The sequence below is a fragment of the Mauremys mutica genome, chromosome 2 (genome assembly GCF_020497125.1).
Source record: "Mauremys mutica isolate MM-2020 ecotype Southern chromosome 2, ASM2049712v1, whole genome shotgun sequence".
In the NCBI taxonomy this organism is placed as follows: Eukaryota; Metazoa; Chordata; order Testudines; family Geoemydidae; genus Mauremys; species Mauremys mutica.
In genome coordinates this window covers 245,942,762-245,956,261 of record NC_059073.1, presented here as the reverse complement: position 1 = coordinate 245,956,261, position 13,500 = coordinate 245,942,762, and the positions used below count along the sequence as shown (strand labels likewise).

Genomic DNA, 13,500 nt, shown 5'->3' with positions numbered 1-13,500 from the left:
CCAGTTCTCTGGGGTAGAGAAGGAACTGTGGGACAGATGGCTGTGCACTGCTATATAACCGCTCAGAGCAGTGCGAGGCGGCTACGGCGTGTGCGCAGCCCAACATATCAAGGGAGACTACGACAGGCTGGGGAAGGTGCTTAAGGAAATGGAGGGTCAGGTGATCTTCAGTGGGATTCTGCCTGTCCCCAGAGGAGGAGAATGAAGGTGAGACAAGATTATGATGATCAACAGATGGCTCAGGCAGTGGTGCAATAAGGAGGGCTTTAGGATGTTTGACCACTGGGAGGCATTCATGGACAGAGGACAGTTCTCATGGGATGGACACCATCTGAGTAGGGAATGAAATAGACTTCTGGGATAGAGATTGGCATAAATCAGTAAGCGCTTTAAACTAGGAACTCCGGGGAGATGGTTGGGAGATTCTCATGAGATCGCCACACCTGATTTTAACATTGAGAGGGCAGAAGATCAAGTATGAAATGATACAGCAATGGAGAAGGGAACAGCTGTGGGTAGGAGAATGGACATTAAAAGGAAGTATAATGCTGATACTAGTGAGATAAGTGATACTGGCAGTAGAATGACAGCACTTAATCGGATGAGGAATGTTGGTGAAGCCAAGCAGCAACAATTGAGATGTTTGTAGACCAATGCAAGGAGCCTGGGTAGCAAAATGGAGGAACTAAAACTACTGGTGCAGAAACTGAAACCAGATATTGTAGCAATAACAGAAACATGGTGGAATAGTAGCTATGACTGGATTACCGGTATTGAAAGGTATGTGCTGTTCAGGAAAGACAGAAATAAAGGCAAAGATGGTGGAGTAGGATTGTATATTAATGATGAGGTAGATTGTAAAGAAATTAGAAATGATGGAATGGGTAAGAGTCTATTTTTGGGCCAAAATCACATTAGGGAAGAAAGCTACTGAAGGTTCCGCAATACAGTGCTTAGGGTGTGCTACCGACCACCAGGATCTGATTTGGATATGGATAGAGACCTCTTTAATGTTTTTAATGAAATAAATTCTACTGGGAATTGTGTAATTATGGGAGACCTTAACTTCCAGATATAGATTGGAGGACAAGTGCTAATAATAATAATAGTAGGGCCCAGATTTTCCTGCATGTGATAGCTGACAGATTTCTTCACCAGGTAGTTGCTGAACCAACAAGATGTGATGCTATTTTAGATTTGGTATTGGTGAGTAGAGAGGACCTGATAGAAGAACTGGTTTTAGAGGACAGCCGTGGTTTGAGGGATCACGAGCTAATTCAGTTTAAACTAAATAGAAGGATAAACAAAAATAGATCTGCAACAAGGGTCCTTGATTTCAAAAGAGCTCACTTTAAAAAATTAAGTGAATTAGTTAGGGAAGTTGACTGGACTGAAGAACTCAAGGGTCTGAATGTGGAGGAGGCTTAGAATTACTTTGTCAAAGTTGCAGAAGGTATTTGAAGCCTACATCCCAAGCAAGGGGAAAAATTAATAGGGAAGGGTTGCAGACCAAGATAGATGAGCAAGGATCTCAAACAGATGATTAAAAGGAAACCTACAAGGAATGGAAGATGGGCGGGATCAGCAAGGAAAGCTACCTCTTTGAGGTTAGAATGTGTAGGGATCAAGTGAGAACTGCCAAAAGCCAAGTAGAGTTGGACCTTGCAAAGGGAATTAAAACCAATTGTAAAAGGTTCTATAGCTCTACAATAAGAAAAACAAACAAGGAAAGAAGTAGTGGGACTGCTAAATGCTGTGGTAGATGGGGTAGAGATTAAAGATTGTCTAGGCATGGCCTGATACCTAAACAATTACTTTACCTCAGTTTTTAATGAGGCTAATGAAGAGCTTAGGAGTAGTGGCAGGGTGGCTAATGGCAATGAGGATATGGAGGTAGAAATTAACCACATCTGAGGTGGAAGTCTAATTCAGACATCTTAATGGGACTAAATCGGGGGTGGAGGGAGACAGATAATCTCCATCCAAGAATATTAAAGGAAATGGCACATGAAATTGCAAGTCCAATAACAAGGATTTTAATGAATCTGTAAACTTGGGGGTTGTGCCCTATGACTGAAGAATTGCTAATATTGTTCATGTTTTTTAGAAAAAGGTGATCCAGGAAACTATAGGCCTGTTAGTTTTACCTCAATTGTATGAAAGGACTTGGAACAAATTTTGATAGAGAAAGCTGTTAAAACATAGAGGTAAATAGTAATTGGGATAAAATACAACATGATTTTACAAAAAGTAAATCATGACAGACGAATATGATCTCCTCCTTTGAGAAGATAACTGATTTTTTTTTTTAGACTAAGGAAAGGCAGTAGATCTAATCTACCTTGATTTCAGTATGGTATTGGAGAAGATGGGGATTAATCTGAGAATTGAAAGGTGGATAAGGATCTGGTTAAAAGGGAGATTACAGTGGGTCATACTGAAAGGTGAACTGTCAGGCTGGAGGGAGATTACTAGAGGAGTTCCTCAGGGATTGAATTTGGGACCAATCTTATTTATTTAAGATTTGTATTACTAACCTTGTCACAATAAGTGTGTGTTAATAAAATTTGTCGATGACACAAAGCTGGGAGGTATTGCCAATACAGAGGAGGACCGGACTATCATACAAGAAGATCTGGGTGATCTTGTAAACTGGAGTAATAAAAATGGGATGAAATTTAATAGTGCAAAGTTCAAGGTCATGCATTTTGGGGACTAACAACAAGAATTTTTGCTATAAAATGGGGATTTAACAGTTGGAAGCAACAGAGGGGAAGAAAGACCTGGGTGTAATAGTCTATCACAGGATGACTATGTGCCGTCAATGTGATGTGGCCATGAAAAAGTCTAATGCAGTCCTAGGTTGCATCATGTGAGGTATTTCCAGTAGAGACAGGGAAGTGTTAGTACCATTATACAAGGTACTGATGAAACCTCATCTGGAATACTGTGTGCAATTCTGGTCTCCCCATTTAAGAAAGATGAATTCAAACTGGAACAGGTGCAGAGAAGGGCTATTAGGATGATCTGAGGAATGGAAAACCTACCTTCTGAGGAAAGACTCGGACGTTGACTTGTTTAGCCTAACCAAAAGTTGGCTGAGCAGAGATACAATTGCTCTCTATAAATACATCAGAGGGATAAATACCAGGGAGGGAGAGGAGTTATTTAAATTAAGTGCCAGTGTGGACATAAGAACAAATGGCTATAAACTGGCCATCAACAAGTTTAGGTTTGAAAATAGGCAAAGGTTTCTAACCATCAGAGGAGTGAAGTTCTGGAACAGCCTTTCAAAGGGAGCAGTGTGGGGTAAAAAACCTAACTGGCTTCAAGACTGAGCTTGATACGTTTATGGAGGAGATGGTATGATGGGACTGCCTACAATGGCTTGTGGCCCATCAGTGACTACCAGTAGCAAAAATCCTCAGAGCCCTCCCCATCTAGTGTCTCTTCTCCAGCCCCTGAGTTACTACACAGAATTCTTTCCCAGGTATCTGCCTGGTGGGTCTTGCCCACATGCTCACGGTATAACTGATCAGCATATTTGGGGACAGGAAGGAATTTTCCCCCAGAGTCAGACTGACAGAGACCCCAGGAGATTTTTGCCTTCCTCTGCAGCAAGGGTCATGGGTCACTTGCAGGTTTAAACTAGTGTAAATGGTTAATCCTCTGTAACTTGAATTCTTTATACCATGATTTGAAGACTTCAGTAACTCAGCCAGAGGTTAGGGGACTATTACACAAGTGGGTAGGCATCAAAGGGGTAGCCGTGTTAGTCTGTATCCACAAAAACAATGAGGAGTCCAGTGGCATATTAAAGACTAGCAGATTTATTTGGGCATAAGCATTTGTGGGTAAAAAACCCACTTCTTCAGATGCATGGAGTGAAAATTACAGATGCAGGCATAAATATACTGATACATAAGAGAAGGGAGTTACCTTTCCAGTGGAGAACCAATGTTGACAGGGCCAATTCAATCAGGGTGGATGTGGTCCACTCCCAAGAGCTGATGAGGCAGTGTCAATATGAAGGGAGGGAAAATTGCTTTTGTGTGAGCCAGCCACTCCCAGTCCCTATTCAAGCCCAAATTAATGGTTTTAAATTTGCAAATGAATTGTAGCTCTGCAGTTTCTCTTTAAAGTCTGTTTTTGATGTTTTTTTGTTGAAGAATGGCTACTTTTAAATCTATTATAGAATGTCCAGGGAGATTGAAGTGTTCTCCTACTGGCTTTTGTATGTTACCATTCCTGATGTCTGATTTGTGTCCATTTATTCTTTTATGTAGAGACTGTCCGGTTTGGCCAATGTACATGGCAAAGGGGCATTTATGGAACATGATGGCATATATCACATTAGTAGATGTGCAGGTGAATGAGCCCTGATGATGATGTGGCTCATGTTGTTGGCCACTCTGGTGTCGCTAGAGTGGATATGGGGACAGAGTAGGCAGTGGGGGGGTTCCTGGGTTAGTATTTCTGTAGTGTGGTGTGTAGTTGCTGGTGAATATTTGCTTCAGGTTGGGGGGCTGTCTGTAAGTGAAGACTGCCTGCCTCCCAAGGTCTGTGAAAGTGAGGGATTGTTTTGCAGGATAGGTTGTAGATTGTTCATGATGTGCTGGAGAGGTTTTAGCTGTGGGCTGTACGTGATGGCCAGTGGCATTCTGTTATTTTCCTTGTTGGGCCTGTCCTGTAGTAAGTGACTTCTGGGTACCCCTCTCGCTCTGTCAATCTGTTTCCTCACTTCCCCAGGTGGGTATTGTAGTTTTAAGTGGGTAGGTGAGGTTCTATGGTCTGCAATGTACAGAAGGTCAGACTAGATGATCATGATGGTCCCTTCTGACCTTAGTCTTAATGTAGTCTCTGTATGCTCCCTTTTTTGTTTCTCATGATTTGTGCAGTAATCTCTCTGTTTTGTGTACTGTTAGTAAATTCTATAAATAGAATTTTCTTCAAAAAGTCATATTTATGGGAATATCCTCCAAATCACCTTCTTGTAGCATGTTACCCAAGAAGGAATCTGTGTAGTACAATAGGACCTGCTCTGCCTTACTTCAGCTATGCAGACAGGAGAGTGTTTGTTTGAATTTAGCATGCTGAAACCATTGTCTCATCTCATGGACCCAGGGAGATTGAACACCAAGAGTGCAAAATGATGTGTCCCATACAATGGAACATAAGTCTTAGCACACAAACACAAAGGCTTTAAAGATTAGATGTGTTTAAAAGATCTGCTGTAGTCAATCAGAAGTTATTGGGCTAGATGTAGGGATCCTTGGATGAAATTCTGTAATGTGATATGCAGCAGGTCAGAATAAATGACCAATAATGGTCATGGTCCCTTTTCACCTTAAAATGTGTTAATCTTTTAATAGGAAGCACTGTATAGTTGGTTTTGTTTTTGTTTTAAATCATCAGCACTTTGCCAAAGAGAATTGGTCTGCTTGGGGCAGTTTTAAAATAGCATTGTAAAATAGCTTTTCTGAAGTGAAGCAATGCATGTTAGTTGTCAGATTTTGAAGATGTTTGTCAGTAATGGTGGGAAATATCAATGATAAACATGGTTCTGTTTAGGACCAGGGAAATCTATAAAGTCTGTAAATTATTTTTCTCTGATGCCAAACCAGTTGAGAAGCAACAAAATCTGACAAAAGGCCAGAGTCTGGAGGAATGATTGTGGTTTGCATCTATCATTAGGGCTTATTTTGCACCTGAGAAAATTCAGCATTTAAATTGAGTTTGCCTTCAAATTCAGATAGTTGATTAGGCAAGTATTTTGGAAAAGAATGTAATGTATAGGCCAAATGATTGATGCCTGTGCTGCAAGAAGCAACAGACTTGTTCCTTTATAAAATGCTCTAGAAAATATTTGATTTTCTTTTGTCCATGATACTGCTTGATATAAGTAAAGATATAAGCAGTTACCTGTGTCACATCTCATCTTACCTTGATTTTATGTCTTTCCAGCAGATTGCCAAATTGAGGCAGCAGCTCCAACGCAGCAAACAAAGCAGTCGTCACAGTAAAGAAAAAGAACGTCAGTCACCGCTCCATGGCAACCATATAGCAATCAGTCAGACTCAGGTAAGCAGTTCACTGCTAGTATCAGCAACCTTTTTTTTATTTTATTTTTTTATTTAAACAGAATTAAGCGATATAGCCTTCTGTTTCTTTCAGTTTTGCCTTTGATTCCCTTCCTGTATTTTAAGTCATGTTGAAATGCTTAACACAGATTGATTTTATGGGTGCTACTAGGATTTTATCCCAAAGTCACAATCATATAATAAAAAAGAGAACTGTGCCAAGAAAGCAACTTATGCCTCCTGTAAATGTTGAAAGATACCCTTTAAAAACTCTTCTCAGAAATACCCCTGCAGTCAGACATAGCATCAGCAAAAGGCTTCAGTGGTTAAACTGAGATTACTTGTTATCTCCTTATGTCCATCTGACCACTGCCAGTTAACATCCTGGGAACACTGGCCGTCTCTCACCTCCAAGGAATGCCACTTCTGCCAGTGCAGCAGCTGGGTTCTGGGAGGGCAAGCTGGTCTTACCTACCTTTTGTTCTTTGCTCCATTGGATCACTGGTACTGAGATGTTTGGGATCTCTGGGTCCAGTGGCAGTCTACTTCCACATACCTCCATAATTTGAGGATGTTAAAAGATCCCCAGAAACTTACTCATCACCATGGCCAGCTGCAACATTAGCAAGGACACATCTTTACAGCAACAGTGAAGGTTAAGGGTGACTTGATCACAGCTTGTAAGTAGCTATATGTGGAACAAAATTTTGATAAGAGGGTTTTCAATCTAGCAAATGAAGGTGTAACAAGATTCAGTGACTGGAAGTTGAAGCTAGACAAATTCAGACTGGGAAATAAGGCAGAAGGTTTTTTTTTTAACAGTATGGATAATTAACCATTGGAACAACTTACCAAGGGTTGTGGTGGATTCTCCATCACTGACAATTTTTAAATTTAGATTGGATGTTTTTCAGCAAGTTGCACTCTAGTGCAAACAAGATTAATTCAAGGAAGTGCTGTAGCCTGTGTTATGCAGGTGATTAGATTAGATCACAGTGGTTCCTTCTGGCCTTATAGTTAGAGCCCTGCGTAAATCAGTTTTTATTTTTAGAAAATTCACTATAGTGTAAATGGTAAAGTATTTGATTTCATAGAGATCGTAGGAAATGAATTTTACAACTAAACTTAGTCAATTTGGAGGATGGAATGACCTTTAGAAGTAACACTAGTGAGTTTAAAAGATGGAATGAAACTGACTAACATTACTTGTAAGTAACACACTACTAGCTGCATTTGTTCTCACCACTACTAAGTGCCCCTTTCCAATCCTCCTATCCTCTTGACCATTGCTGCATCTCTTCTCCCCTCCCACCCTTTGCGCTTCTATATTCCTTCCCCTAAGACAAGCATCTACATTCTGCTTATCCCATAAAAAATAAGTACAGGCAGCTTCAGTTTTTCAGTGTAAAAATTTTTTTTTTGTTTAATCCCATCAAATGGAATCTGCTATACAAGTCCTCTCCCTCCAAAGTGATATGCTCAATGCCATATTCTCTATCACACCACATACTAACATGTCTTCTTTTATAACATCCCACCACTTCTTGGGCAACCTCTCTGTCTTTTTCCTTCTGTCTTGATCTGGTGGACTGTCTTACCACATAATAGTTAGAACTGCGCTTTACATGACCAAAACATCTGAGCCTGTACTCCCTCATTTTATTTTCATATATGAATGTTACATTGAGCATGTACCTGTCTGTTATATTATTTGTTGAATAGTATGAATGTCACATTGCTTTAACGTACCACGTTCTTTATGTGGTCTTTCTTGCTTACCCCAGTCATCCATCTCAATATTTGCATTTTTGTGGAACAGATCATTTGTTCATGTTTCTTCTTTGTTATTCAATACTCAACACTATACATTAAAAATGGGCAAACTGCTGGTTTATAGACTTTCCCCTTTAATCTTATTGGTATCTTCCTATCACATACTAAACCGCTTATCTCTCTCCATTTGAGGTAGGCATTTATTATCCTAGCTCTAATTTCATCCTTCGTTTCCCCTGATTCAGGAACCCAGATACTTGAAACTGTGTTCTCTGCCCATTTAGTTTCAAGAATAATTTTTCAGTGTTCACATTATTAAAATTACATACTATATACTCTGTTTTTCCTCTGCTTATTTTGAGCACATCTCTCCAACACACCTCTCCATTTATCAGGATTTATTAGTGTACAAAATAACCATTTTTTAAAAAAGTCAATTGATAGTCAAGTTCTTGCTTGGACTAGAAATGTATGCATTTTTTGTCATCCCCTTCCTCCTTCCCACTGTTTGTGTCCTCACTTGTTATGGTATGTCCAGATTTAGATTGACAAGGTGGATGAGCTAATATACTTTATTGGACCAACTGCTGTTGATGAATGAGACAACCTTTTGAGCATACACAGCTTTTCTTCAGGTCTGGGTTCGGTGTAAACTCGAAAGCTTGTCTCTTTCACAACAGAAATTGGTCCAATAAAAGATATTACTTCACCCTCCTTGTCTCTCTAATACAGGGGTTCTCAAACTGGGGGTCAGGACCACTCAGGGGATCGCAAGATTATTACGTGGGAGGTTGCCAGCTGTCGGCCTCTACCCCAAACCCCACTTTGCCTCCAGCATTTATAACGGTATTAAATTTATAAAGTGTTTTTAATTTTTAAATGGGGGGGTCGCACTCAGAGGCTTGCTCTGTGAAAGGGGTCACCAGTACAAAAGTTTGAGAACCACTGCTCTAATATCCTGGAACCAACATGGCTTCAACATCACTGCAAACAAATTTAGGCTGGAAGCTCTTTCGGAATAGGGACTATTTCTTTCTTGTCTGTAAAATGCCCTACACAATTATGGTGTTGTATAAATAAATGTTTCTCTTTCCTTGTTCCTTAATACTTGTGAAATGTACATGGAAACAAGATCTTGGTTCTTTAGTATATCTGTTCTTTAGGGTGTCTCAAGAAATCATACTTGTGAGTTTAATATGTCATTTCCAAAGCAATCAATAGTGATGGCACAAACACGCATTAACGTAAAGAGCATAAAGCAAAAACTAACAAACTTCTAAACAGCATTTTCAATGCTAATGTTCTTAGTGTTGCCAAAATAAACTGGAGATTGGTGGGAAAGCGAACAAAAGAAATACAAGCATAATTCTGAATTAAAAAAAAAAACAAAAAACAAACCAAACATAATCTCAAATGTAACTTTAATCTTACAATTTTAAATTAATGTTTCCATAGACATACTAACTCTTGTCTTGTCTGCATTAATTGCCAGTCTTCTATGAGATATGTAGTAATAAAGTGCTACATGCTGTGAGAGCGTAGAAAAGGGTGTAGTAAAAGCATAAAACAGTACACAGTGCAATTTAGTCTGAACTGTAGAAGTATAAATAGTTTTGTTCCTGTTCATTATATTATTTGCTGAATACTGTGAATGTCACATTGCTCAATATTCACTGATCACATAATGAAAGAACCTAATGTTACGGTAACATTAATTTCCAGCCTTTAATTCACTTGTTTAAATCAAGAAGTTAATATGGTTTTGAGGAAAGGCATGCCTGTATTTATTTGAATGCCTGATCTTCAAATGACTAAGTGGATTCTCTTCTGATTTTGAGGTAAAAGCAGTATCTGGAACAAACATGGGAAAAGGGTGTAGTTCTGAAAATAAAGGTTTAGAATGAAAGTTTCATTTTACCTTTACTATAAACCAGTCAAGAAAGGAAAAAAAAAAACCCTGCATAAAGAGATGGTTAATGTTGCATGGCTAGGCACTCAAATGTCAGGAAATTCCAGTAAAACACGAGCATGCATTTGGGCCAGTATACAAAATAAACGAGCAGCGTCTCTAAAGTAAGCATATACATGATATGGGGAAATTACAAAGAAGTGGTCTGACTGGATTTGTTTTTTTTCTTTACATTTTTCTTTTTACTTCTTCTACCTATTTGAAGGCTTTGTTTGTCAGAGGTTTTTCTCTCTTTGCATTCTGTATGCCACACCTTTGCATTCCCTAGAAATTATACAGGCCAAGTATTGAAAAGCACTGCAGTAAAATATTTCATATAAAATTCTGTTGTTCACTTTACAAGAAAAAATAGTGAGCGACATTAAATGTATGTAATCTTTAATTTCTCTCTCTCTAGTTTCTTAGTGGTAAGTACATTTTTTAATATTCAGTTCACAAATTAAAGATGAAAATGAGCTTCTCTAGATTTTAAAATGAGTGCATGATTCTTTAATTCTCTGTCTATAGATTTTTAAAATATGACAATGACCTCACTAATACTGACCCAATGTTTCATCTTCCAAAACTCTCCAATTTTAAAGCCTATATAATATTTTATCTCATTGACCTTGTAGGCTTCTATCTCAAGATCAGTCCCTATGCCACTGTCAAATATTTCAGTGCCAAAATCAACTGTTTCACGTGTGCCATGCAATGTAGAAGGAATAAGCCCTGAATTAGAAAAAGTATTCATTAAAGAAACCAGTGGAAAAGAAGAAGTATCCAAGGTAAGGTTAAGTTTTTGGGGTGTTTTTACATTTTTTATTATCAGAATTTAGTAACGTGATGTGAGAACCTTCGAAATGACTGAAACAACATAGCTTTATATCTAGGATTGGCTTGAAAATTTTCCGTTAACTTTTTCTATGGAAAAATTGAGGCTTTGGCTAAATAGTTTTTTTGTGTGAAAAATATCTGCTTTCCACAGAACATTTCAGTTTCATCAAAACCCCAAATATTTCAGCTAAAACCTAAATATTTCCATTTCATGCGGCAGAACTTAGTACAGTAAGAGCTTGTGTTATCTGGCACTTTACCAACCTGAAAGCTCTAGAAACTAGAGCGCCGGATCCGGGCAGCACTCACCTCGGGCGGTTCCCTGCAAGCAGTGACATGTCCCTGCTGCTCCTAGGCGGAGGAACAGCCACAGGAGCTCCATGCGCTGCCCCTGCCCCACCCCAAGCACTGGCCCCGCAGCTCCCATTGGCTGGGGACTGCGCCTGTGGGCGGAGGCAGCACCCAGAGCCACCTGGCCACGTCACTGCTTAGGAGCAGCAGGGACATGTCACCGCTTGCAGGGAACTGCCCGAGGTGAGTGCCGGCACCATGAAACCCCTCCCACAATCCCACCCTCTGCCCTGAACCCCCTACCGCACCCAAACTCCCTCCCAGAGCCTGCACCCCTTCCTGAGCCCCCTCCCACACGCAGACTCCCTCCCTCTTAGTTAACTGGAATTTTTGACTTACTGGCAACCCTCATTCCCCCAACATGCTGGATAACAAAGCTTTTACTGTGTCTGCTTTTGCAAAAGGTCATACAGTGGCTTTACGTACATGAGTTTTGAGGTGCCAAAACCTGGTATTTATGGTCCTTCATTATGGTGATAAACACAAAAAGTAGTAAAGTAATCCTACCTTCTCCAGAGGCTTACTCAAGGCTGTTCATATATTTTGCATTAAATCTGGTCTTCCAAGGCTTGCGTTTTCTATTTAGAAGTGGCCAATATTTTGACAGTATTAAAAAACAATACCAAAACCAATACACATATTGTCTTAGTGTTATCTCCTAGAGTGTATATTACTGTGCCACTGCTGCTGGTTAGAGTTGTGATCTGTTAAAGTCAGAGATCATTATCAATTTGTCTGATAAATACATTATTCTTGGACTCTAACATCTTATTATTGTACATGTTGGGCTTTATGCTGTAAGTTGCTTGAATGCTCTGCCTCTGATCCAGCGAAGCAGTTAAGCACATAAATGTTTGCTGGATTGGGGCCAGAGAACTCAGCAGTGACCCTATCTTCCAAAGGCCTTGCCAGATCTAGAGTTTCTTTTTGTGTCCTAAGAATCATAAGTTAGAAATATGACCTTTAAGTCTAGTATAGCCTTTTGCCAGTGGAGATTTGTTTAGTATTACACAAGACACTTCCTTGTGCTTTGTAAAGTCTAATTTAAAATGTCCCAAGAGAAGGAACCTCCATCACTTTCATGCATATATTACTCCACAACTTAATACATCTCACTGTTGGGAAGTTTTTACTAATATAAATACTTAAAATGAAGAGAAAAATATGAATTATCCCATTTCTTCTTGTTTAATCCCTTTATATTATCTTAAATAACTCTTCTCCCTCTTCATTGATGAACTTCAAAGTAATCATTTAAAATAATAGCCTTGACTGCCTTTGGGAGAAGTTGGTCTACTGGCTTATTTTGCTACTATAAGAAACTAGGTGGACAAATATTTCTAGAATATCCACTGTCCAGTATAGTTATCTAGTCAAGTAATGCATATTTAACTCTTAATATTTGCTTGTATGTCAAGCCCTCCAGATCCCTAATACATTTTGTTGCTGTACTGTGAACCTCTTCCAATTTCAGTGTCTTTTTCTTGTAATGAAAGTTCTAAAACTCAACAAAATATTGTAAGTGCAGTTGCACCAGAGCCATACTGAGGGTGATTATTATTTTCTTGCTCCACCGCATCTATATTTGCTGCTCAGAATTGCATTGTTCCTTTTGTCTGCAATAATGCATTGCAAATTCATCTCTATGTGGTTTTTCATTATCATTCCTAAGTTTATATGAGCATTACTGCTTTCAAGAATTCTCTCTCCTGTTGAATAACTATATTTTGGATTATTTTTCCTTAAATGTTATAAAATGCATTTTATTTTTTGCAGTTTCTGATTTTTTTATATGTTCTCTTATATTTTTTGTCATTTTTTCCCATCTCTTCCCAATTTATCTGTGAATTTTGTCAACAAGCTCTTTATTCTGTTTTTTTTTATCAGTAAACTTTAAATAAGACTGGGTACAATGTAGGACCAAATTAAGCCCTGGGGTACATGGGTGCAGCTCCATTGACTTCAGCTGAATTACCCTTACATCAGAGCTGAAATTTAATCCACAGATTCAGTTGATAATCTGTTAAACTTCTCCCCCAATTTGATACTTTGATATTTATCATTATATTCTGTTTAAGTCTTTCAGAAAGCCTTTTCAATCCACATAAATCTTCACATGAATCAGTTTGAATTAATTAAGACTTGTGTTTGCAGAACACGCTTTACTAGCACACAAATAAATTGTTTCCTGCTTTCCTTGTGCTACCTTAATTTTGTAAGCATATTTTTAAAAAATGAACATTTACGTTAGTATGCAAGATATATTCTGTTTCACCCTAGACTGCTTATTGCTTTTGAGTCTCTAGAACAGGGGTCAGCAAGCTCACCAGGGTAAGCACCCTGGCGGGCCGAGCCAGTTTGTTTACCTGCTGCGTCAACAGGTTTGGCCAACTGCGGCTCCCACTGGCCTTTTTTTCTTTTTAAAAACAGTTAAATATTAGCCATTTCTGAGTCCTTGTTAATATTATCCCATCCTTATTTATTAATGGACTTAATTTCTTTCTACTACTG

General features: G+C 38.9%; 1 protein-coding gene across 2 annotated transcripts in view; it reads left to right on the top strand.

Annotated features, from left to right (window-relative positions):
- The window catches only part of GLCCI1 (glucocorticoid induced 1), a 111,873-nt gene that overhangs the window by 80,389 nt on the left and 17,984 nt on the right, over window positions 1–13,500 (top strand). Inside the window, exons 4-5 of one of the 2 annotated variants that reach the window (XM_045005211.1) lie at window positions 5,968–6,081; window positions 10,437–10,589. In XM_045005211.1, coding sequence (XP_044861146.1) covers window positions 5,968–6,081; window positions 10,437–10,589 — 267 coding nt within the window. Of the gene's footprint in view, window positions 1–5,964; window positions 6,082–10,436; window positions 10,590–13,500 lie in introns of both variants that reach the window. The other variant, XM_045005210.1, reaches the window with a different exon arrangement.